This window comes from Neolamprologus multifasciatus, chromosome 1 (genome assembly GCF_963576455.1).
Source record: "Neolamprologus multifasciatus chromosome 1, fNeoMul1.2, whole genome shotgun sequence".
Lineage (NCBI taxonomy): Eukaryota > Metazoa > Chordata > Actinopteri > Cichliformes > Cichlidae > Neolamprologus > Neolamprologus multifasciatus.
The window spans coordinates 28,087,871-28,114,315 of NC_140439.1; the positions used below are offsets into that span (position 1 = coordinate 28,087,871).

Genomic DNA, 26,445 nt, shown 5'->3' on the forward strand with positions numbered 1-26,445 from the left:
GATTTCCACATTGTGAGCTTCAGCATTACCAATTGATTTTTATAACAATACTAGTTGTTTTAAAAGTGTCTGATAGGGCTGGGGAAACTTCTTTAAAATGTTTTTTTTTAATGAAACCTATTCAAGTGGCAACATAAAATTGCTTTAAAATTGCTCTGAAAAGTGAAGCCAGAGTAGAAGTGTCTTAAACTAAGAGACCTTCAAGTCAGTATCAATGGTGGATTTTTATTCTTCTTTCAAAGAGGAGAACCTTCCATGCATAAGGAGAAGATGTTGGTTCTCTTTGGCTCTACCTGGACATGTGAAAAGAACATCACTGAAATTTAACAAATCCAAATACAGATCCCTTCTCAGTGTCTCAGTGTCAATCACATCTCCCCTAGACACCGACCCTGACTTTAATGCACTTGTTCTCCACAGCAGTCCTAGTTTCTGAAAAAAAATTGCTTGAAAAAGCAATTGTGGAATCTGAGAATAATAGCTGCATTTTGCTAAGTTTCCAGAATGAATAATATGTTTACCTGAAATTTGCCAGCAGCTTTGAGGTATATTTTTATTGCTCAGTCAGCTCAGGGTTATAAATAAATGGGAGCAGTGCACACAGTGGGTCAGGTGCCAGAGGTATGACATAAGGGAGAGTTAAATGCACCACAGTTTCCATTTAAATCAACTTTTTACTAAGTTTTTTCAAGGCTAAATGCAGCCCTGATCTCATTCCAAGTCCAAGACTGCCTATGAGACACAGCTACTGTCAGACTATATCTACCTCAATATGTAATGTTCACATTTAACTTCAAAACATTTGACTTGGGAATAAAATGTAAGCAAGTAAGATATGGATGAGCAAATGTGGAAGTGCTTTGACTCACAAGAATAGACCATATACAAAAGATGCACCAGGTTAGAAAAGTGAAGCTAACGTGGAAGTGCCTCATAAAGCCATTTCCACTAGTGCCTCAGCTCAGCTCAACTTGCCATTAGTCAAGTCAGGCTTTTCCATCAGGTGGTAGTGTCTGATACCAGGTACTTTTTAGTACCTGCTCGGTCAGGATCCTAAGTGAGCTGTGCCGATCTGAAGATGTGACATCAACAGACTGCATGCCACCAATTGGCCAGCCAATGGAATCATTCCACAAGTCATGAGACTGACTCCTTTAGAAAAATGAAAACCTAACAATGAGGGAAGTGGCTACACAAAAACCAACACAATGGTCCCTGAGTCTGACAAAAAGCCATAGACCTAGCAGCAGGTATACCATTGCCTTATCGCTTCCATTGTTGTGTTGTGGTTGTGTCAAATAATACTTACATCACGGGACTTTCAGCCACATGGCTATAACAACCCCACAAACATTAGGTGGTACTTAATGTAATGCAAAGTGACAGAAACTGCCACCATGACATAACTTTACTAATTTGTCGCACTGAATTCAATTTTGTTGACTTTTTTTTAACTAGATGTCACAAGAGAAAGTGTACAATATGTGAATGAGAACTTAAGACAGCATGCTTACCTGACAGTGAAGCTGCTGATTGTACCCCGCTTTATCAGCAGATTTACACTAAATGGGACCATAATTTATCAATTCAGCCTGATGTTATAGAGGCAAAGAATTAAAATTAGCAATTCAGCCCATAAACCTATCAGAAAAATATTTACTGAGATCATATGTAAAGTGACAAGTAGGGTCGTTTTTTCATAGACTTCCATTCAGTCTGGCTTCTTTTCTACCAGAGGAGTTGCCCCCTGTTGGCCATGAGAAGGACTGCAGTTTCTTTTTTTTTTTCTTTTTTAACCTTGTTTAAAGGCTATGTTTGTCTTTTATAATCTTAAAACTAAAAGGCACTGGAAGAGAAAAGGCAATTTTCTCTTCTTAACCTACAAATGCAATTTCCTTACAAATGTAGATCATTTAAGGGGAAATAAACAGGCTTTCCTACGGTATAAGATTTTTCCTAAAGAAGCATTTTTAAAACTTCAACCCTGTGAGGCTGTGTCATGTCTTCACTGCTACGTTTCACTGACAGCAGTTTATTTTAATAAAAAGCTTATAGATATTTGTGTGGCTGAACAGCTCAAACCGATGGGCTCTGTTTCCATGGCAATGTCTCACTTAAAGCCCATTGCAGGTCATGGCAAGAGAAGAGGTGACAGCAATCAATTAATACACCACAGACGTTCTCTTTATCCATTCCAGTCTGAGCAAAACACAAAAGGAATGAGCGATGGCACCATAATCAAAGATCCATTACATGTAGGGACTGAACACTGTGATATAGGGTTTAGCAAGGGCAGATTTTACTTGTCTGTTATCATTTGATGAATTTGCTAAAACTGCCAATGTCAAGATGAATATTTTGCTTTATTATGGGCGATAAAACCTTTCACCACACATGCAAGGAAAACACCCGAAAAAGGACTAAAGTGGGTGGAAAGATGCTTATCTCTAAAAACATTTGGCTTTCTTATATCTAATGACCAATATAACATTGATAAGTAAGAAAAGTGTAATTACTATTTATGACAGCAAGTATTACAGAAAAGACTTGTTATTATTTAAATGTTTTTATTAAACAATTTTTTTAATAATTGTTATAATTAGTCTGTAATTGCTTTTAATAACAGACTATCTTCTGCCACAGCAGTAGGGGTTAAAAAGCAAGTCTAACTGTTGCTGTACCAGACGCAATGTTGAATCCTGTGATATTAAGACCATCATTATCGCCATGACATTTTCAGTCCACTAATCTATTTGAAAGGGACTGGCAAAACAATACACGGTGCCCTTCCTTTGTGATGTGCTCATGTTTATGTCGCAGGATCTGTTGTGTTTAAATGGATTCACCTTGTGTAAGTGTTGTCCAGATCACCAAGAGGAAGGAAGGAAGGGAACATACTGACCCAAACATGTTGTTTTGTGCCTCACCGGTCTTCTCGTTTTATTCATCACAAGCTCTCAAAGGGAAGTTAATACTCTGAATACATGATCAGTTGTCTTTTTAAGCTTTAAAAAAAAGGAGAACTTTTGAACTGTATCTAAACTGTTTTGATTAAAAATAAGAGTTTATGTAAGGTAACATTAAAGAGTGTCTGCAAAGAAAGTGTGTTTAATGATGTAACAAAACCCTTACGATGTACATAACTGTTTCTTCTTAATCTTATGGGCTATGAATGTGTCTGTGTAGCTACTATTAAACTGTTAATCTCATGTTAATTCTCATCATTTCTTAAGTTAAATATTTGTTGCTTTAACTTCAAAGGTTTGAAATTTATAGTAGAGATGGACTGAAATTAGAATGGAGTTAAAACTAGGAGCAGAACTCCTCATCCCTAGCAAACATCACACACTGCTCTTCAACTGGCTTACAGTGTATTATCTCTAAAACATGGTGGTGTCACAGGTGTCAAAGAAACTCTTCAGAACTGAGGTAACGTATGAATGCAACAAAATACTAAGAGGTCTTTGTAAGCAACCCGCTACAGACTACAGAGACTGTTGTACAGGGTCTACAGGCTGCAGCCTCTTCAGCTCCCTGACTATCCTCAAGTGACAAAGACATAATCCCACATCTGTGGAGAGACCACAGACTGTTTATTAAAAAAAAGCACATAGCCACCAAGATGGCACCTGTTGAGTAGTGAAGTCCTGTTTTTTGTATCTGATATAACAAATGTGATCAGATCTGACAGTTATTCAAAGGACTTCTTACTAAGTATATTATCAGTATTTCCTCCTATCTGACTATAATAAGGACTTTGGTTTGCAACATTCTAGTCAGTATGACTTAAAACTAGTGACTAGCCCATAAAGTCATCATTAAACCGTTTACTGGGGACACGGAGAAGGAAGCCAAGCTTCATTTGCTCTAGACTTCTATTGAACAGAAGCTTTTTTTGCAGCAAGACAACTAAACCATGATTTTCATAAGCTGATTGGCATCGATTTGTGGTACTGCTGAGGTGTTATTGAAGCCCACATTTCTTTGATAACAGCCTTCAGTTGATGTGTGTTTCTCACTTGCTAATGGCTTGCTAATCAATCACAGTAATAACAAGATCAGTAAACCATTTGGTAGTAGTTTTGGCTCTGCAGGCAGGTGCTAAGTCCTGCTGGAAAAAGAAATTGGCATCTCCATAAGGTTTGTCAACAGATGGAAGCATGAGATGGTCTGAAATCTCCTTGTAGATGGATCTGTTGACTTTTAACTTGATAAATCACAGTGAACCAACCACTGCCTGCACCAACAGATAACATACCACTCCAAATTATCCTTGACTGCATAAACTTCATACCAGACTTTAAACACCTTAGATTATGTGCCTCTCCACTCTTCCCCCAGACTCTAGGAACTTGATTTCCAAATGAAATGTTGAATTCACTGTTTTTGAAAAGAGGACTTTGGACAACTGAGCAACATTTCAGCACGTTGTATCCCATGTAAATGGCCTGTATTTGTATAGCGCCTTACACTGCATTCAGTCATCCACCCATTCACACACTGGTGACGGCAAGCTACATTGTAGCCACAGCTGCCCTGGGGCGCACTGACAGAGGCAAGGCTGCCAGACACTGGCGCCACTGGGCCCTCTGACCACCACCAGTAGGCAACGGGTGAAGTGTCTTGCCCAAGGAGACAACGACCGAGGCTGTCCGAGCTGGGGATCAAACCGGCAACCTTCCGATTATAAGACGAACTGCCAACTTTTGAGCCACGATCGCAGTAGCAAGATGAATGATGCATCACCATGTAAGATACTTCTAATGTTGTCTCCAGCTTAGTAATGAGTTGGTGTACAGTTGTAGCTCCTTTCACGATGACATCTGTGGGTGGTGGCTCTTGATGCGCTGACACCAGCCTCAGTCCATTCCCTATGAAACTCACCCAAGGTATTGAATCGACTTTTCTTGACAGTCTTGTGAAGACTGCAGTGATCCCTGTTGCCCTGTGCATCATTTTCTACCATATTTTCCCTTCGAGTCAACTATTTAATATACTTTTTACTTTCCTTGCAAGGAAAAGATGCCTATTATGTGGCTTAATTTAATTAAATTCAGTTTTATTTATATAGCACCAAATCACAACAACAGTCACCTCAAGGCAACAAAATGTGTGGACGGTTTGGTGTTGATGATCATCACAGACTCATCACATTTATTCTAGTGGAGCTTGGGAGGATCTACCAGGAAGAAAGCATTAACAAAATTCCCTTTTTGAGAGTATCTCCCTCCAGAAAATGCTCTCCTTTTGTTTTTATGGCCTTCAATTCGTCTTGTTTACATTCTTTCCATCTCAGTGTGCTCAGGGTCAAATCACAAACTTAACATACCTAAAACCCTGAAGCTTCACTAACATCCTTGAAACTCTGAAAACACCATGGTAATCTGGCTGTTAGTCCAGAAGGATGACATTGACATTTTCATCTCAGACAAAAGTGACAAAAACATGAAATCATGTTGACGTTTTCTCAGTATAACTAAAAAAAATAGTTTAGATGAGCAGTAAATCTCTTTGAATGTCAGGTATTTGTTCAACATAACTTCTGCTGTTTGTTCAAATGTTGTTAGTCCAATTTTATTTTTTTTTAAAAAATAGGCAAACAGAGGGATGGTAAATGGTTTGGTCACCATCACAGCACTGCAAATGAGTCTGAATTAATCTGAATCTCATGACACCCCAAATATTTCACCTTTAACGTGTGTGTGCTGGCAGGCTGGGGTACTTGCATGGGTGAAGTCTATTTACATGCAAATAGACTTCCAGTGAAATATTTATGTATATATAAATAGAAGTTCATGCTGTGGCTGCTTAAATCTGAAATATTTTAAACTGTAAACGCACTGAGAGCAATATCACACACAGTCTTTACCTAAAGCAGCGGTGCAGTAGCCATGCAGTAACTGAGAGAGCGTTTTTTAAAGTGACAGATTCAAAATAAACACCTCAGGCCACAGTTGCAGCTGCTGGCTTCTCAGTCAGGGTCAGACGAAGGAAGCAGCTGCAGTGTTTATCTTTTTTTTAGATGCTGCTGAGCTCCAGGGATGAAGGAGGAAGTCTCCATGTACACCTGTAAATCAGTTTCCACGTGGTTCATTTTTCCAACAAACAGGAAAAGCACATTAAGCCATTAAGTTATCATTGCCTGCAAAAAACAAACAAACAAATATGTTGTTGATGTTGTGATAACAAATGAAAGCAAATTCATATCAAATCCCATCATAAAAACTGTGAACCTTGAGGAAAATCTTACAAAAGCTGCTAGATACTGCCGACATGATCTGCCCTCAAACTAGCTGTTCATCTATCTACAAGCTCTACTACTGTTTTTATTCAGCTGGTTCATGTGGCAAAGGCAGATGTGTTTTAGATATCTGGTTCCATAAGCACTTGACTGTACATACAAGCACTGACACTGTTATTAGCTAACTGGTGCTGAGGAATACGATGTAACAGGATAGATCACCATTAAAAACAGAGAGGTAACTCTTATCTTGCTTACTTAAAAATGCCAAGCCCCTCACAAACCGTAGCCTAATCTAATTCTGATTATAACTCAAAAACCATCTCCTAGCCAGACAGTACAAAAAAATGGATGCAACCACCCAGTGGTTAGGAAATAGCCAAATGTTTTCTTTGACACCATCTTCATATTTTATTACCCAACAGGCTGAGCGAGGTCTGACTGCATGATCAGTGGCCAAAGACTTGAGACTGATAAGATGTTAGCTAATGAACACAAGTTAAATAATCCTCCTTTCTGACTCTAAGAATAAGAACAATTTACAAATTGCATATGCGGTCCCCAAAAAGAAGGAAGTTTTGAAGAAACCTTTAGTTTAACTTCAAACACACTGCCATCAGCTATAAGTTTACTGGGCTGAAAATAAATGACAGCAACCAAAAGGATGAATACATCAAAACCTTATGGAACCAAACTGCAGCTTTAGAGTATAACTATAGTGATACAATGATATCACTTAATGCTGAAACTTTTCAGCTGGGATGAAATTAAATTCCTATTTAAATAAAAATCACACTGACTCATTCTTGAGGTGCAAACTGGTACTAGAGCCTGATCTTAGTCCAACTTCAATTCAATTCAATTTTATTTATATAGCGCCAAATCACAACAAAAGTCGCCTCAAGGCACTTCATAGGTACAGAGAAAAACCCAACAATCATATGACCCCCTATGAGCAAGCACTTTGGCGACAGTGGGAAGGAAAAATAGGGTGACAATGGTACTACAAGGTCATTAAGATAAGATGGGGCCTGATTATTTAAGACCTTGTATGTGAGGAGCAGGATTTTGAATTCAATTCTGGATTTAACAGGAAGCCAATGAAGGGAAGCCAAAACAGGAGAAATCTGCTCTCTCTTTCTAGTCCCTGTCAATACTCTTGCTGCAACATTTTGGATTAGCTGAAGGCTTTTCAGCGAGTTTTTAGGACATCCTGATAATAATGAATTACAGTAGTCCAGCCTGGAAGTAATAAATGCATGAACTAGTTTTTCAGCATCACTCTGAGACAGGATATTTCTAACTTTAGAGATGTTGCGCAAATGGAAGAAAGCAGTCTTACATATTTGTTTAATATGTGTGTTGAAGGACATGTCCTGGTCCAAAATAACTCCAAGGTTCCTCACAGCATTTCTGGAGACCAAGGTAATGCCATCCAGAGTAAGAATCTGGTTAGATACCATATTTCTAAGATTTTCAGGGCCGAGTACAATAACCTCAGCTTTATCTGAATTAAGAAGCAGAAAGTTAGCAGCCATCCAGGTCTTTATGTCTTTAAGACATTCCTGCAGTTTAACTAATTGGTGTGTGTTACCTGGCTTCATGGATAGATAGAGCTGCGTGTCATCTGCTTGGCGAGTGAAAATGTATGCTATGTTTTCTAATGATGCTGCCTAGGGGAAGCATGTATAATGTAAACAGAAGTGGTCCTAGCACTGAACCTTGTGGTTCTGTTGATATCTAATAAAACCCAGGAAACAGGTGCTTTGGACATAAATTGACTGCAGTTTTTCTTTGCCTTTGGTTACAGTAAAAACAAAGAGGCAATTTTACAAGAAAACAATTGTCAAATTTACAACAAAAAAACATAATTGTGAGAAAATTTTTAAATATATGAGAAAAAAGAGAAACTGACATGAAAAAAGCCAATTTGCCAGACAAATCTGAAAAAATATGCTAATTTATGTAGAATAATGCAAGATTACAAGAAAAAAAAAAAAGCCAATTCATGAGAAGAAAGTGGACAAATTCATTTTAAAATGGCATATTTATAAGTAAAAAAAAAAAAAAAGAAGCTGGGTACAAGGAAAGAGTAATTGCATATTGATAAGAAAACAAAAGCAAATTGATGAGAAACTATGTCACATTTATGAGAAACTATCTGGTAAAAATACAAGAAGAAAGTTGTCTTTTCTTAACTTTGAAAGAATTAGAGCTCTGTTTTAAACACTGACCATTATAATTTATCTGTCACTTATTATTTAAGTGAAAGAAGCTTAACTTAAACGTCTCCAAAGTTACACGGTGCTAAAATTGTGGATAGTTCGAGGAGTGTGTGTGTGTGCGTGTGTGCGTGCCATATGTGTTGTTGTTCTGACGCTTTGGGGTGAAACAGAAACTCGCGGCTCAGCAGGTTTATGTCACAAGCCGATACAGGAAGTCCCCCGGCAGCTACTAGCCAGCTAAACCACAGCCATAATGGAACAGCTTATGGGGTAGAAAGTGTCGTCGTGCCGTAAAGAAGTGATTTCATGTTGTCTGGATAGGTAAAAACGAGTAAAAACAAGATGGAAGGAACTGTCGCAGTCGTATTTTTGTCGCTCCTTTGTTTAGCGTCGGAGGTAAGTTGGTGAATGTTGATAACTAGCTGTTGACGGGCCTGATAGCCACACTTACCGACGAAAAACGGTCAGCTGTGACTGTTAACGTTTTGAATAAATGTTGAGCATGTAGTCGGTAGACAGTGTTAGTCTCTATCTCAGGGATTGTGTTTTCTTGTAATACAACCGTTCAAACTGGGGTTAATTGTTAGCTCTCGTGTTCATTTCAGTTAGCCTCAGTGCGCTACGACACGGAAAACTGTTTTACTGCTCTGCTGTTAGGGTAAGGTTGTTTTAAAGAAAGCTGAAATGAAGATGGATATAACTGTGCTGGCCGTTTTAATCTAATTTTACCGAAACCATGGAACTTGAAGACGGTGATTTCCGCGACGTCACCAACAAGGAAGTGTTTACGTTTGGGTGAGGAGATCACAGCGCGGGTGTTCATGTGGGACTCTATACTAAAGCTGACAAGTGGCATGAAACTTTGAGATATCTAACTTTGAGAGTACAAAATAAAGTTTACGGATTACTGTGACAGCGATAATAAAATAATAAATAATAAAATAAAGTGATTAATAAGTGGCTGGGCTAAAATCCAAGTCCCCCCCCTTTAAAATTTTTTATAATACTTTTAAAGGGAAAAAAATAATGAGATCTGTGCCCCAATGTATGAGCTGCATTTATGAGAAAATAATGTAAAATGTATGAGGAAAAAACTTTCTGATAAATGTCAAATTTATGGGGAAAAGGACAGAAATTGTGTGTGTGTGTGTGGGGGGATAACAGAAAATATGAGAATTAAACTGGTAACTTTATAAGAGGAAAAGTGGCAGATTTACAAGAAAACCTGGCAAGTTTTCCTTCAGTCATGTGTCCTATATAATATTAAAATATTTGTATATCCTAACATACATGGGCTGTTGGGCTGTTGTTGTTGAGATTTGATGGTGATAGTGTTGGAATTTATTTAAATTAACCTAGTTACTTTTAATTAATTATCCTATTTCATTAATAGGATGTTGTAGCATAAACTAATCCGATAAGCATTAGCAGATTTATAGTATCATCTAGTAGGTTGTAGATCTCAACACAGATAATGTAAGCGTTGATGGGTTTTGTTTTTGTTAGTTCGGAAATGGAAAAGGTATGAACAAGATCCATTAGCTTGGGGGGGGGGGGGGATTGTTGTTCTTAACTCTCCAAATGCATCTGTGTGGGCAAATGCTTGAAGTACTCTTTATAAAAAATAGATTATTGCACTTATGAATAGTTCAGAGCATAATGTAATTTTGATACCATTTTATACCATATTTTGTATTTATTTGTATTTGTCCCTTGGCTCAGTGTGAAAGATTTATGACAAGGTACTCAATGAGCCTTAAGTGTGTTGAACATAGATAACATTTTACTGTCAAAGCAGGGCTGGGTTCAGATATTTTCCATATTTGATATCTATCAAAGGGGTACTATTTCTTTCTTAATAGATAAATGGCCAGGAAGCGATCTCGCATATTTCAAATGGAGATACTGAGAGGGAGTTCTGCATTGTTCACAATCACTCTTGGACCCCACTGGCACAGTCACTGAATTCTGCAGTAAGTTTTTCTATTTTACAGCTCTTTTGGTTGTGACACCTTTCCAAACACTGTCTTACTGTAAGTGTTAACGGACTTTTCCAGGCGGAGTACCAGTTGGTGAATATGACTTCCTCTCTGCTGTGTGACAGCTCAGGGATCAATGCATCTTCAGTAAAGGGCAAGGCTCTGGTGGTGATGAGGGGCAACTGTGATTTCAGCCAGAAGGCTCTTATCGCTCAGGGACTTGGAGCGATGGCTTTGCTCATTGCCAGCAATAAAACGCTGGTAAGATGTTAGCTTGATTAAGCTGATTTGAGATCTTCCTTTAATTTTTTTTTATAGTTAGTTATCATTTCCTCTTTGCTGCTTTTGGGTGATCAGAGAAGTGTGATGACAAAGTCGTGATTCAGGAAATGATACAGATGTGGTGTTTCTGTGGGGATTTCCATCTAAAAATGTTTTATTGCCTTGTGAAATAGTTTGGTGTCATTGTAAATTATTCATCTGTTAACTAGACAATTTGAAATTTTATTGATTACTTTTAAATGATGACATGAATCTGCTTTATGTCTTCACAAACAGATACCTCATATTAGAGTTGCTGTTACACGGCCGACACCCAAGAGCATACATGTGTTGTTCACTTAAATTTAACTGAAGTCAAATTTTATTAACATTCATTTAATCAGGAAGTCCCAGTGAGATCTAATCCCTTTCACACGCAGGACCTGCCCAAGTTTGCACCCATACAAATTTTAAATATGTAAAAACAAGAAGAACAGCCCTGTCTCCTTTACTAAAGACCTTATAATGCTTTCATATTTAACAATAGATCCATCCATCCATCCATTCGCTTCCACTTATCCTTTTCAGGGTCCCGAGGGGCGCTGGAGCCTATCCCAGCTGTCATAGGGCGAGAGGCGGGGTACACCCTGGACAGGACGCCAGTCTGTCGCAGGGCCAACACACAGGGACAGACAACCATTCGCACTCACATTCACTCGCACATTCCCACCTATGGGCAATTTGGATTAAACAATTAACCTATCCCCACAAGCTGCATGTCTTTGGAATGTGGGAGGTAGCCGGAGAGAACCTACGCAAACACGGGGAGAACATGCAAACTCCACACAGAAAGACCCCGGCCTGATGGTGGAATTGAACTCAGGACCTTCTTGCTGTGCGGCAACAGTATATTTATGTTTAGAGCTTCCTGCAAATGTCCAAGGTGACTAGTAACAGAAGAAGTAAACTGTAAGCTTACCCAGTATTGCTTTATTGAAAAATATACGCCAGTGTTGCATCCTGTGATCAGTGATCGCCAATCCACCAAATCATAAAGAGCGCATTGAGTCTCAAGACCACTAATACACATCTGCCCTGTACTTCTGTCCCTGCACGAACACGTTCACAACAAAAGCAAGCGGTAAAACTGATACTTCTACCACCTCACAAAAACTTAAATTCTATTCAGTTTAATTGATCTAGACTCAATTTATTAAAAAAAAGTCTCATCTCGAAGTGTTTTTTTGTTTGTTTTATTGTTGCTCTATTATACTTGAAACATTCCCAAATCACTGATAATATTTATAAAAATGTCTTCAGAAAATCCCATCAGCCAACGAGTCGGAGTACGCAAAGGTCAATATTTCTCTCGCTCTCATGAGGCACAGGGATTTCCTGGAAGCTTGGCAGGTCAAAAAACTTTTTATTTTTAATAAATCCTTTAATATGTCTTGTTTGAATCTGATGGCCATTTTTAACTCTTTGCATGCGTCCTCAGGTCTTCGGGAATGAGATGCAGGTGAAGCTGTATGCTCCACCTTCCACAAAGATCGATCCAAGCATTGCAGTCATCCTGCTGATTTCCATTGGCACAGTTGTTTTGGGCGGCTACTGGAGCGGGGCGTGTGAGAGGTGAGATTTTTCAGTATTATACAACTGTGAGCTGAAAACTCTTGTCTGTAATGATGTCTCATTAAAAATAAACCAAACATAGCAGAAAACACAATGATTTATATATATTTTTTCATATGCAGTCAAAATATCATTAACTGTAATGTCAATTGGTGATAATGATGTGAGTAAGTGACATTTAAGTGTACTCTTGCTGAGATCATATGTATTGCATTGCTTCACATTTCATTCTACCTGATGTTGTTTTGTTTCTTCTAATTCAAACAGTTCAAAGAGGGGTTTTTTTGTTTGTGTGTTTCAGGGAACGGTTGAATAGCGGTGCGTCTGGAGGAGGAGGTGGAGGAGGCGGAGAAAGCAAAGCAGACAGTGGAGAGCTTTCACTGTACTCTCCTCTCAAAGTGGTTATCTTTGTTGCCTTGATGTGCGGGATGCTTGTCCTCATGTACTTCTTCTACAAAGTTCTCGGTTAGGGTTTTGTTGTTGTTGTTTTTTTAAATCAGTTCCTGGTTGTTTAACAGAGTAATTTTACCTCGCGTTTTGGTGATATGATCTATTTATTTATTTTTCTCCAGTTTACGTCATTATTGTTATCTTCTGCCTGGCATCTGCCTCTGCGCTCTATAGCTGTTTTGATGCAGTGATGGACAAAATCGGTTGCGGCACTTTAAGGTATGAGCCTCAGACTTTGGGACCACATTAAATATACACCACATCATTGTAGTTAAAACATTAAATAGATATCAGACCTTTAGAGAGTTTTTACTATTGACTAGTTCCTGGCGACTAATTTTGAGTGAGATATAATTTTTTTTGTATTGAAAAACCTGGGGAAATTACTGCGTTAAAGTGACGAAAAGATAAAAATTAACAGATAGCAAATTGGTTGAATGTACGGTAGGTCAGTAAAATGAGGAGCTTAGCCATGTAAAAGTTAAAAATGAATTGTGAATTTCTCCGGAAGTCACAGAGGGGGGATGCTGTCGTTGAGTGAGTGGTTTACACAAATGGTGAGTTAAACTAATCTAGGCAGAAGGGGGAAATTAAGTACTGCAAGTTCCAAGTGATTCATGGATAGTAAAGGTCTGATTTTTGATGTGTTATTAACATTTAAAAAACTTTTTTTTTACTGTTTTTATATTAAAAAGACCAGTGGTTTAAAGCTTGAAAAGCTTCAAACAAACATCAGCGTCTCGGTGAATGTGTGCAAGAATTTTACTTGTTTTGTTTTTGTTTCTTTGTTTCTACCTAAATGTGGCTCTGTGTCTTTTTCCAGGTTCTCTGTCCGGAATTGGAACTTTTCAGTGAGGTCTCTCTTGTTGGCTGCTGTGTGCATTAGCATTTCTGTGGTCTGGGGAGTGTACAGAAATGAAGACAGGTACACATTCACAGTCCTGTCAGTTTTCAGACATGGTTACACCACTGTGGCATGGAATTATTTTGGTGATGAATTTCTACAACACTGTAGGTTAAAATTACCCATAAAATTGTAACAATGTTTATGAGACAGTTTATCCTGAAATAGCTACATTTAAAGTAATGAAAACCCTAAAGTCAAAGAGGTCTTTATGTCTTGCAGATGGATCTGGATTCTGCAGGACCTCCTTGGCATTGCTTTCTGCCTCAACTTCATGAAGACAATTTCACTGTCCAATTTCAAGGTATTTTTTCTTGCACAATGAATACTTGCACTGTAGTTGTTCTATTTATACAAATATATATTTGTTCATATTTATAAACACTTCCTGTAAGAATGTCAGGCAGTGCTCCATTCCTAAGAATTTTTGTTTTTTCCTGTCTTTGATATTTGATTAAAAATGTTATAATCACACTCACAAAGCTTCTAGCAGATTTCCTCACATGGATTTTTGAGCCATGTAGTTGGTGATAATTTTTTCTTTCCAATGTCTCGAAGATCTGTGTGATTCTGCTGAGCCTCCTGCTTGTATATGATGTCTTCTTTGTTTTCATCACTCCTTTCTTCACTAAGGTATGTTTATCTTTATTTTTGTTTTTTATCTGTATCTTGTTGCAAAATCAGTAATGTTGTTATTGATTTTTTTTTTAAATGACGTTTTTGCTATTTCTCTGCATTTGCTGCTCTTATTGCCTCAAGGTCTGACACATTTGAGAATCGACTCATCAAATATTAGTTATACACTGAATTAGTTATTCTTTTTTAATATGAAGTGAACCCTGCACACAAATTGATATATACACCTTGGATGTTTTTGTCTATTAGCAAGTTCGTGCACAAACTACAAAAATATCACCCTAATTTAATAAAAATTAATGTAGATGTGTGGCATGGAAAAGGGAATAATACATTCTTATAGTTGAACCTTTATTTAACCAGGAGCGTATAAGCTGAGAAAGCCAAAAGTAAGTTTACTAATAAAACAAACAAGAAATTCCACAAAATAAGTTTAGACATATAAAAAAGGCAGATGCAGAAACATCTAAAAACGTCAGAGCTAAAACATTTAAAACGTCAGAATAGAGTTGTCTCAGGCAAAGAAGTAGCCATAAGGTTTATATATAACACTGGCAGCCATAAGAACACTTAAAAATGACTTAAATTTATTTAGTTTAACTGCCTCTGTGAAATTCTGTTGTGGATCTGATCTGAGGCAGAAGGAGCTGTGAATTTCAGCTGTACTGAATTGAGGCAAAGTCTAGTTTGTTGTACTAGTTAGATCACTGGATGCCATGCCTGGATATAGATAAGTGAATCTTTACGGTTCAGGAATGCTTGAGCACAGTAGTGTGAGTGGTCCACAGGCCTGAGCATAGATTTTCACTTTTTCCTCAATGACAAACTGATGCTCTGCAGGAATGCTTTTCAACAGCAAGAGTCTACGAAAGAGGGTGAGCAAAACAAACTGAAGTTTACTCCGGTTTATATGAGCACAAGCCATAAGGGGGAGTGGGGATGTATAACAGTCGTGCTCAGGCGAGGCAACTATGTCTAGTGTGAGTACACTCTGTCTAAATTTTGGTTTAGATCTAGATCGCTTAGACAACATGAGATGAGGCATTAGCTTTTGCACTCTCTGAGGGCCTTGCTAGCTGAGGATTTTTTGCTCTGGTGTTTTAGTATGATGTGATTTCATTTTCATTAAGTAATTTGATATGAATGCTTGGCATCTCCCCCCTTGCCACAGAATGGAGTAAGCATCATGGTGCAGGTTGCCCTGGGCCCAGATGCATCTGGAGAGAAGGTAAGCTTCCTGCATTGTTTCCTATCTTGAAGGGGAACTCCACCAAACTGTTTTTAGGGCTATTGTTAATTTGGAAAAAACCCAATTTTTTTCTTCACAGCTGGCTTTATCCATATCCAAGTCTGACTGTACTGATGTGAATGCAAAATCTCTTTCACATTATGAGAGAATTTCTTCAAATTTGGCATAAACACCCCCCTGCACCATAAAGACTAGAAGGTCACTTAGAATTTTATTTTTTTTAGATTTCCCATCCATGGTGCCAGACTTGTCTTTTAAACTGGTCTTGAGCAAAAATTCTCCAGGGTTTCTAAAGGTCTGCCAAAGTTTTTCTTTGGCCATTGGCTGATTTTTCACTCGTTTTCAGGGGAATGTTTATTAGGCCACTTAACACTGACCGATGAATAATTCAAGGCTAAAAAAAGATGAACCTCTGTTGTGTCTACACTTAACAGACAGCTTAGAAAAAAGGCTGTTGAAAATAAAGTTATTAGCTAAAAACCATATCTTAGCATGGTGTGCAGAGCGTCCTTAAAAAAAATTAAGGAAGCTGAACAAGTAGAGAAGAAAAGAAGAAGTAACAGACCAAAAATATCTCATCAGATACAGTAACTGTCTAGAAGAAATTCTTAAGAAACAGGAGAAAATGAGACGAAGCTGAGGTATGCCAAACTCACAAGTGCTGGACTGAAAATCAGTGGCAACACGTCCTATTGGGTGTTAAATCCAAATGATCAAAATGTACAAAGGAGGTCAGGAGAGAGGGACAATAGTGAATGTCTGCAGCCATCTGTAAAAGGCAGCAGAGTTTCTGTCAGAGTTTGGGGCTGGAGCAGCTTCATATTTCAGCACGAGAATGATCCCAGCAAACACACTTCCAACACAGTAAAAGCACACCTGGATAGAAAAAACACACAGTGGAACACTATTAGTCATCGATTGGTGTCCCCAGAGCCCAGACCTCAAAATTATTGAGGTAATGTGGGATCATCTTAACAGAGAACACAAGAAAAGGCAGCCAATACCCAAAGAAAAGCTTTTTGTCTTGTTCAAGAAGCCTAAGAGTCCTGGTTCAACCGTCATGGAATCACTTCGACCATATTTTTTCATTTTCCTAGCAAAATATAAAAACATGAGGGCTAACTCAAGACTTTTCACACTACTGTATACATAAAAATTCACAGCCTAATTAAGGCAACATTTTATGTCTAATGGACAAACTAATCTGATTGTAACTCTTCATTTAATACTCAGATTCACTTGTATAAATTTGGGTTCAGGAAGTGGGTTTAAAAAATTTAAAAAAAAATCACTCTTTACCAGAGTCACAAACGGAGCACTATAAGATGGGCTTGGTGGAACTCCCTTACACGTTTGTTATGGCTTCATTAACAACCCAGCTGACATGGACTGCTTGCTGTAGATGCCCTGAGGGGAACAATAGACTAACTGTGCACTGGGGTTGGGTGGGTTCTGTCTTAGACACAAGGTGTGGAGATCCCCGCTGAACCCCAGCCTCCCTCTGAGAAAGTAAGGCTTGACTTGTTACCCATCCACTACTTTTTCCTTTTATTGTTTGGTTTTGTTTTTGTTGTAATGATAGCTGAGATGGGTAGAGAGGTATGGTGGCGGTTGATGTTTTAGTCTGTGAAAGAACTAATTTTACGTTTTTATTGGGTAAATGTGTACATATGTTAAAATGTGTACATATATACATATGTTAAAATGATAAAAAGGTTTATATACGTGTATCAATATGCATGTCTGTCATGCATGTCCAGAAGGTGGTTAAGAAGAAACTAATATGATTAAAAATACCTTTTTGGCACGAGAAAGATGTGGGTTTTTTTTGTTTGTTTGTTTGCAGCAAGTAATGTTGTGAGCTAGTTATGTGCACACACATGTTTTTGTTACAGGATATTAATAAAAAAGGTGCATGGTGATGGGTGCTTATAAGTTACCAGATTTTCCAGCAATATTGCTTAAGAAAGATTAGAATGGCAGTTTTACAGCTCATTAATAATCAGGAATGCATTATTTTCATACTCCTTGAGACAAATTGTTTTGTATTCTTATTGATTTGTGTAAAAATTGCCTACACACATGGTGACTAACTTTTTTTAAAATTTTTTTGGGTTTTCATTTTTTATTTTACTAAATTCCTGAGTGGGTTTGCTTGTTCTCGATCTTATTGTGGAAAAAATAAAAGTGGGAGGTAAGATTTAAGAAGTTCAGTTCAGGTATTACAAAAACACAATACAGACAACAATAAATAATAGCAGTCCTTTTGTTTAGAGCTTCTTTCTTTATGTCTACGCAGACCGGATGGATTCTGAAATATGGAAATGAAAGATTTAGCTGGAAATGCCTCTGTATCAGAATATATGCAAAGTAATCTACAGCAGTGTAGAAAAGTGTACCTGCTATAGGATTCAAGTAAAGCTAAGACACGGCTGTCAGATTAGGTGGAACACAAAGACACTGAACAAGATTTCTGCTGTTGGCCTTTTTGTCATTTTTAGCATCTGTAATGCTTCATTTTCTCAGCTTCCTGTGGTGATGCGTGTCCCGCGCCTCTTAGCTTGGGCTCAAAACCTGTGTATGATGCAGTTCTCCATCCTGGGTTACGGCGACATCATTGTCCCAGGTAAGGATATAGACGCTCTCACGGTTCACCTTTACACCACTGCTTATATGTGTGAGCATTTCTGTGTACAAACATTAGTTAGACATATGAAGCAATTCTTAACAATGTGTTAGAGTTTGTTTTTAATACAAATAAAGTTGTTTTTTTTTTTGTTTGTTTTTTAAATCTAGTCTATTTCTTTGATTCAAAAACACAAAGAACAAAATAGGAAAACTAATTTAAAATTGCAGCTTGATAGCAAAATGTTAGGGTGCTTACTCAATAAATGCAGAGTCCGTGGTTTGAGTTTAGCCAGACTCTTCTTTAGATTTCATATGTCTTCGGTTAGTCTATTTACACCATTAACTGTAAATGGGGGGGGGGGGGGGGGGGGGGGATGAATGAGTCACTAACCCATACATACAGGATTTCATACTGGATGATTTATGTTTAATGATGAGTGGCTCTCACCCTGCATTGTTGTTGGACCCACAGGTCTTTTGGTTGCCTACTGCAGCAGGTTTGATGTTTGGATCAAGAGCAAGAGGAAAGTCTACTTCGTCAGTTGCTGCATAGGTATCACACATCTGTTATCATTTTGTTGGGTCTGTCATTAATTTTCATGGATTAAAAAAAAAAACACACACACACACAAAATCTCTTGTGTAAAGTCATTGAATTTTGGGAAAAGGGGGAAAATATTCAGATCAGGGTTTGATTTTTGCCCGATCTGTTTGAGTGAATTGCTGGTTTAAACGTACACTTTTTCTTTTCTTTTTTTTTTTTCTTTCTTATATGATCAGTCATTTTTATTGACTGCCAGGACTGAACTCACGTTCTTCAGATTGAACTTCATGCAATGTCACGCAAATGCTTATGAGCTCTTTTTAGTTTTATTACTCATAAAATGTGGTCTGATCTTCATCTATGTCAATTTGACTTAACTGATAACACGAGAACATTTCTACATTTCATGTCTTTATTACACAAACTGAGAAATCATTCACAGTGCAGGTTGGAAAAGGCAAGTGAACTCTCGACTTACGTGACTTGTAGAACCTCTTTCAATCGCAACGATCTCCATTAGAAATTCTCGAAATTGCAAAAAAAAAAAAATTTTCCCTATTTTTTTTTTTTCCTGGATTTTTAATGCTGTGTTGTACCAATGCAAACACACTACCTCATTCACTTGGTCTCTGTTGTCTCTTTGTTATACATACATATAAGCGCACACAGCAAAAAATAATATTGCATAGCAGTAATCTATAATATTTAATAGCATGATAATGGGACTGTGTGAATGCATATTTCCAACATTTAAGTGGTAATGTTTTTTCAATAATGTTTACAAAAAGCCCAGACTCACCCAATACCACTGCATCTTACTGACATTGTTCTCAGCAGAGTCAGTGACAACCTTGCTCAAATCCAAAGTCCTGTTGGTATACTCATCATGTTCTTCTCTCTCCTTCCTCTTTAAAATTAGCATACCGAACATAATTTATTGTGTCGCTGCACTGACAAAATATTTTATAAGAACACTTGCAAACAGACCGTGATGTTCCTTTCACCGTGTGCTGCAGCTTGGATGACATTTTCGTGTTGGTGTGCAATGCCTTGTACCTCCAAACAAGATTTTTTTTTTTTTTTTTTTTTTTTTTTTTAAAGCTTAAAATGGTTCAATAGTTGGCCACAGAGCATTGTCTAAAAGTGGACTTTTACAATCTTCATCCCACGGTCTGAAGATATGATTTTAGGCTAATGATGATCCTAAATTGGTCGTGGTGTGAATTTGAGCATGAGCCCCACAGCAAACTGACTATCTGTCAGGTCTCCAGCCCTCCAGACCCTGAACTGGATAAGTGGAATAGAAGGCCTTTAGAAATACTTTACAGGCTTTTCCAGCTCATTAAATCTCTGTAATTTATCTTTTGAACATTGTTGAGATTGAAGTATAATTCAAACCAAGTAATCTCTCGAGGATAACTTTATTTAAAAAAAAAAAAAAATTACAACCCTTACTTCAAATGTCATCTTCTTAATTGGAGCACATGAGTCAAAGAGAAGTCGTTAGCACAACTTTTTCCAGCTTGAACTGTTGATAACTACCTAGTTTTACTATTGAATACATGAATATAGCTTTTATGCATTATTTTGTTTGTTACCATTTTTATGACCTGCAAGTTCAATTCTCTGTACTTTCAAAGGGTTCACTTGTATTTAGCTGCAGTTTTACTTTTTAGTCTTTGAGGTTTATTAGCTGATGTAGTAATAAAGTTTTATTTACAAGTGCACTGAATTAGCTTTTTACTGAGTCTCTTTTTACACTTGTCAACTGAAAGGCTGCCATATAAAGCCAGGTGTAAGCTTTAAGTTTACCATATCTCTTTCCTTCTTCATATTTCTTTTTAGCCTATTTCCTGGGAATGATACTGACATTCATCGTGATGTTGCTGTCAGGAATGGGACAGCCTGCTCTGCTCTACTTAGTGCCCTTCACTGTGATAACTTCTGCTGTGGTGGCAGGCTGCAGGGGGGAGATGAAGCAATTCTGGGCTGGAACCACATACCAGGTGAGAGGAGGAGAGGGAGAATTGTATTGGTGTTTTTCTATTATTCCAAAAAATGTCATTCCTCTTGTAGCTGTCATATTTGACTGTCAATACCGGTTCATTAAAAAAAAAAACTGTCAACATTTTGCTCTTTTTAAATCCAGAGGTCAGAATAAGAAGTGTAGTCACAGACTACGTGATTATTAATAATTTTCCTTACTAATATGGAAATCCTGACATGCTTTAGTTGTAGGCTGTCTTTGTTTACCATAATGAAATGACAATCCATTATAAAAGGAGGAAAAGGGAAAGAAGATCACTTGTTAGTTTTCCTATATGTTCCTGTGTTAGCTGGAGCTCTTGGAAGAAAACTTGACTATTTGCTTGCTGGATTCCTGCAGAGCGAGTTTTTCTTGACTGGTAGCTGTTTTAAAACAAACAGAAAAATCTTGTTTACTGTCAGCTTCCATAGCGTGCATCATTTCTAATTTGCCTGTCAGCGGTTCATATACAAGTCAGCTGTGAAAAAACTGGTCTCACCTGACACAGCAGGCTGTTCAAAAAAAAGTGCTTATATTATATTGAATTGCATGCTGGCCTCAAAGAATGCTGTTTATTCCAGGCTATTTTCTCTGTTGTCTAACTGTTTCCTGACCTTAAAAATATGTGATCCCCGTTGTGACTGAGAATGGTTTTAACTGGAACGGCTGCTGGCTTAAATGATGGCAAATGTGAAAACAATGATGATTATCTTTGCATGGATTTCTGTAAACTCTGACCTAATATACAATCCAAAAAACATGCATATTAGGTTAAATCTAAGTTGGGCATATTTGTAGATATGAGTGTAAATGTTTGTCTGTCCTTATGTTTTAGCCCTGTGATAGACCTCTCCAAGCTGTTCTCCGTCCCTGACCATGAACAGCCTCCAACCATTTGGTAACCCTGAATTGGAAAAGCAACTAGAAAATGGACATGATGTCTATAGATTCTGTTTTCCAGACATGTCACTTGGAAATTTGCGGAATACTGTAGCAGTGTTATTCAGCTACCTCTCCTGTTAATCTCAGTGATATTAGACTAGATAAACCACATGTCCAGCAGTTCTGATCCAACTTTAAGGTTCATTCTGACTAAAATCTGTAACAGCTGGAGATAGTGTACCAAGCAAAAAAGTATTTAAAATATACTGAGAAATACATAATGAACAGAGAATTAAAAAGAATGACAGTAGAATCAAAATTAATGAAATGTTGGAGTGCAAGAATAAATTAAGCCTGCTTTTGAAGGAACAGAAGAAATACACCAGTTAAACTGGAAAGGATAATGAAACCAAGTGTGCTTTTAGTTGAGATTTGAGTACTTAATGAGGTTGACTCCTTGGTCTTAAATGGATCGATTTTAAGTGAAAACCAGTCTCCTTCTTTGAACTATTAAAAGCTGTTGATCAACTGACCCAAGCATATGGCATGGCGCATAAAATGATAACAAATCTGATAGATAAGCCGATTGTAGCTTATCTAAGCTGATTGTTGCTTATAAGATGATTGTTGCTTGTGATAGACGGGACCATGCAATCACTAAATATAGAAGCAACTCAGCAGGGTTCAAGGATGTTAGGAACTGGTTTTATTGTTTGTTTAATGTTTGAGCTTGTTAAATCAAAAGAATAAAACCAAGCATCTAAACTATGCCTTTAGTTCTGAGATTGCCTTTATGATACAAAGACAGCCATCAGTCAAAAATATAACTTGAAATTAATTTCTCACACGAGAGAGGCTTATTATGTTTGAAAGGTTTAGGGAAATCCATGCAGCCAATATGAAAATATCTGTGGTTCTCACATTTGCCATCCAGACATTCAAAGTCATCACAAAACATTAAACTTGTAACACTCTGGCAAGGCTGGGTGAATGTGTGGGCGTGTGTGTGTGTGTACGTATGTCCATGAGAGTGAGACACGCACAAACTGTAAAAGAGAGACAATTCTGACCTGGCTTCATTTTCACCAGGTCTTGGACTCATCCAGGGAACCTTTGCTGCCAGGTGTGCTTCCCTCCAAACCCCAGACCTCTCCCCTGCAACGCTCCTGTCATTAATGTCACTTACTGCAGTGCCTTATTGTCTCTTATCAGCTTCTTTATCACCCTTTGTTTTGACATTTTAACTCCTGATTTCCAGGGTCAGTTTGATATTTAGAGACAAACTACATATTAACTGTTTTAAAATTCAAATAAATTTTAGGACAGAAGTTTGAGTGTGAAATAATACATCATTTTAGCCATTAGGTGTCTCCAGTTGACTGAAAATAATCTTTGATGTGTCTAAAGTGACTCGCAGCGATATGATAAAGTGGACTTGTCTAAAAGCTTTGGCCCTGGAATGACATTAACTTATTTCCTTTTTTTTTTTGTTTTTTGTTTGTTTGTTTTTGTCCTTTTTTGTTTCCTTTCCACTCTCTGCTCATTCCAGCTTTTTTTCAATGGAGAGGATTTAATAACTGCCCCATCCTTCATGCAGTTCCCAATGTGTTCATGTTGCCCTTTGCATGATTTTGCTTGCAGTTGACGTGGGAGAGCTGTGGCATGAATTTTTGAATGCATTATCTCTGTTGTTTGTTATTAGTAGAACAAATCATATATGCAGCTTGCATTATAAATTCAAATGCTACCTATGAGTCTGCCTTTCTTACTAAACTAAAAGATTAAAGTAAACATTAACATGTCTTTCCTTTTCTTTAGAGAAAAGAACTGACCGATCCGTAGACGGCGAAAGATGCTGACTTACAGTGTTGAATATGGACTCTCTTCTTTGTCTTTTTTAAAATCTCAATTTAATATTACATTTGCAAAGCAAGGGAACACATGTTATTGATCAAATGATCCTTCAAGCAGTACATTTTGATTGATGTGAAAGGTAAATGAATGCTGTGTAGATGCAACTGAGATATTAAAGTGATTAAAAACACATGCTTTGCGCCTGAAAGTTGTGTCAGGTTCACTTTGAGAAAAACATAATGACAACTTTGCCTTGGTGATGATTGAGAACAAGAACGCACTTTATAATATTCAGCTTGGCAGTTGTTACATCATTGGGGATGGGTTTGGGCTTTAAATGACTTGTAGCCATTTTGATAACTAGGGTTTGTGTGTAACCTGTTTGTAAGATGTGATTTCTTTCGTTGCCTTATATTAAATAAAAAAACAAATTGTATTTCATGTTCTTGTCTGTAGCTTTCTGATTTTTAATTTGTGACTTTTAAGTGAACAAAGTCGTCCTATAGATGAAGTGCACAACAACCCCAGTTCTGTGTGCGTTTTTGTGTGTTAAATTCTTTAACAAGAATTTTAGCATATTCTTGTTAAAATGTAAGTTGCTGTTGTGGGGAAAAAAAATAAGCCAGTATATATTTCACAGGTTTTTCCCACCTTTAATATGACCTATAACCTGTACATTTCACACAGTACTTTGGTTGTTGTTCTGAAAGGTAAAATTGCTCGTCCACGTCAGATTTTTAGCAAACGCCAGATGATTAGAGACATGAGTAAAACATAAAAAACAAACATAAAATTCTAGTAGTTTTTTTTTTTTTTACTGTAAAAACCACAGACGTGTTGAGTAAATTATTTTTATAACTTTAAATGCTAAAATAAATTGTACATTTTGAAAACTTGCACACATTTTGTAAACATATACAACTATTTATCAAAAAATGCAGCCAATACACCTGGTGTTTTTTTAAATTTTATTTTGTACAACCATTTAAAAATATTACTATAATGAAAATGAGAGAACAATCAAGTGTCTTAATAAGATGCCCCACAAATTATTTGTGCCAGTAAAAAAAGAAATGTTTGTCTGCCACAAGACAGAGGAGAACACCACAGCGATAAACCTGCAGGCCTGACAACAGGAGGTGTATCACTCCTCTTTTCCACCTGGTGACAGCGTTTGCATTGCAATCTGCCTTTGTAAATGGTAAATGGTCTGATTCTTATATAGCGCTTTTCTACTCTCCTGGAGTACTCAAAGCAAGTACAACATTCCACATTCACCCAGTCACACATGCACTTTCTTCTAAACTTCTGCGTGCTTCCTAACTACATTCATACACATTCACACTCCGATGTTGCATCAGAGAGCAACTTGGGGTTAGTATCTTGCCCAAGGATACTTGACATACAGACTGGAGGAGCCAGGGATCGAACCACTAACCTTACGATCAGTAGGTTAGTGGTTTGTGACAGTCATTAGTGCCCTCACTGACACACAAAACAAAACAACGACTACATAACAGACTAACTACACACTCCACGCTAAACCTCACAAATCTCTCACATCTCAAAACTCACTATCGATATCTCTCTCTCTCTCTCTTTCACTTGCTCGCTCTGTCTCTCTGCCATCACTCCCAAAACTTTCCCCTATTCCTAAACAACCAAATCCCACGTGTTGATTTTTTTTTAAATTGGTTGATATGCTACATTTTTCCACCAATAGGAAAGAGGTGGCTATTTTTTTCTTTAGTGTTTTTGTGCTGTCCTTAGAAAATGCTTTAAAAAAAAAAACCCAAAACGTGACAATAGTGTTTAGAAAAAAGGCTTATATATATTTTTTTAATCTTAACTCTGGATTTAGTGGTCTGTCATTAAAATTTAAAAACCAGTGTATACTTAGAAGTCTGAACTTTCAACACAGGCTGAAATAGAGACTCAGCGTGGCTGCAGCTTATTGGAGCTTAGTCATCTTAAATCAGTTATGTGATTTGGAGGTGCTGTGTATCCGTGGACCCCAAAAGGTTAATAACACTCACCTTTATTCCATTTCCAGAGTGCACCAACCAACCACCTGTGTGAAATAGGGCTGGGTATTGTCACTGATTTCTAGGATCGATTTGATTCCAATTCACAAGGTCCTGATTTGATTCGATCCACGATATTGATTCAATTTGAACTGGGGAAATTTTGTCTCAGACAGTCAGAAATATTATAATTCTGATCATTTATCAGTACTGACACTTGTGAGACTTCATCAGAGGAGTAAGCATCACAGCAGATGCCAAAGTACCATGTCAAAGTACCTGAGGATAAAAAAGAAAAACATTAAGGAGATTTTTCTGGCCTGGCTTTTTATAGCAGATATCCTTAAAAATATTCTGCAGTAGAACAAAAACAAAAGAAAACCATGCATCAACATATGAACATTACCTGATGCTGCTGAAGTGAAGCAGAGCAAAGTTACAGAAGTTTGATTAGAGACACAGCTAAGCGTTTTGCAATTTGCCATCATTTTAAAAAGTTTACATTTCTTCAGTATTGAACAGCAGAAATGGCACTTTCTTGTCGGAGGTCATTAAAAAAACACAAAAAAACACTGGCCGACAGCGCTGTACACAACGGTAGACAGGTGGGTAATAAGAAAGCAAATAATGCAGAAAATTGTGATTTTTAGATGAGAAACTGGTCTTAAAGTACACTTAGAGAGAGAGAGCTGTGCAGGAAGTGTGATTTTATTGTGGTGGAAACAAAACAGCAAAAGTAAGAAGAAATTATCAATATATTCAGTTTTAGAATTTATATTCACTTTTAACTGTAACTACGCTCAAAGTGCTTCTGCTATCTTATTTTAATAAACAACACTGTCATGTGCAAAACTAGGGTAGCACTTCTGGTGGCAAGAGATGATTTTAGGATGGTACATGCCACCCCATG

At 37.4% G+C, this 26,445-nt stretch overlaps 1 protein-coding gene and 1 long non-coding RNA gene across 7 annotated transcripts; both read left to right on the forward strand.

Annotated features, from left to right (window-relative positions):
* Positions 1-8,622: 8,622 nt before the first annotated feature.
* sppl2a (signal peptide peptidase like 2A) lies at positions 8,623-23,952 on the forward strand. Of its 6 annotated transcripts, XM_085154792.1 has the most exons (17): positions 8,626-8,862; positions 10,329-10,439; positions 10,524-10,706; positions 12,027-12,116; positions 12,205-12,338; positions 12,640-12,803; positions 12,911-13,007; positions 13,612-13,713; positions 13,915-13,996; positions 14,251-14,325; positions 15,500-15,556; positions 17,039-17,086; positions 18,104-18,203; positions 18,678-18,758; positions 20,595-20,755; positions 22,747-22,780; positions 23,476-23,952. In XM_085154792.1, exons 1-17 carry the CDS (start codon positions 8,809-8,811, stop codon positions 23,514-23,516), a joined length of 1,614 nt encoding a protein of 537 aa, XP_085010918.1. In that variant the 5' UTR covers positions 8,626-8,808; the 3' UTR covers positions 23,517-23,952. The 6 variants fall into 6 exon arrangements, with proteins under 6 accessions (XP_085010930.1, XP_085010909.1, XP_085010925.1 ...); XM_085154783.1 differs by lacking the exon at positions 23,476-23,952 and having other exon boundaries at positions 8,624-8,862; positions 22,747-23,456; XM_085154799.1 differs by lacking the exon at positions 23,476-23,952 and having other exon boundaries at positions 8,624-8,862; positions 21,611-22,780.
* LOC146525924 (uncharacterized) lies at positions 17,093-17,764 on the forward strand. The gene is made up of 2 exons (XR_014873323.1): positions 17,093-17,495; positions 17,530-17,764. It is a non-coding gene; the product is annotated as an uncharacterized LOC146525924 (long non-coding RNA).
* Positions 23,953-26,445: the final 2,493 nt, after the last annotated feature.

Bases quoted from the DNA above. Each gene is read 5' to 3' on its own strand.
- sppl2a (XM_085154783.1), top strand. From the start codon at position 8,809: ATGGAAGGAACTGTCGCAGTCGTATTTTTGTCGCTCCTTTGTTTAGCG. The intron at 10,440-10,523 runs GTAAGTTTTTCT...GGACTTTTCCAG, and splicing joins CACAGTCACTGAATTCTGCA to GCGGAGTACCAGTTGGTGAA. The intron at 13,714-13,914 runs GTACACATTCAC...TATGTCTTGCAG, and splicing joins GTGTACAGAAATGAAGACAG to ATGGATCTGGATTCTGCAGG.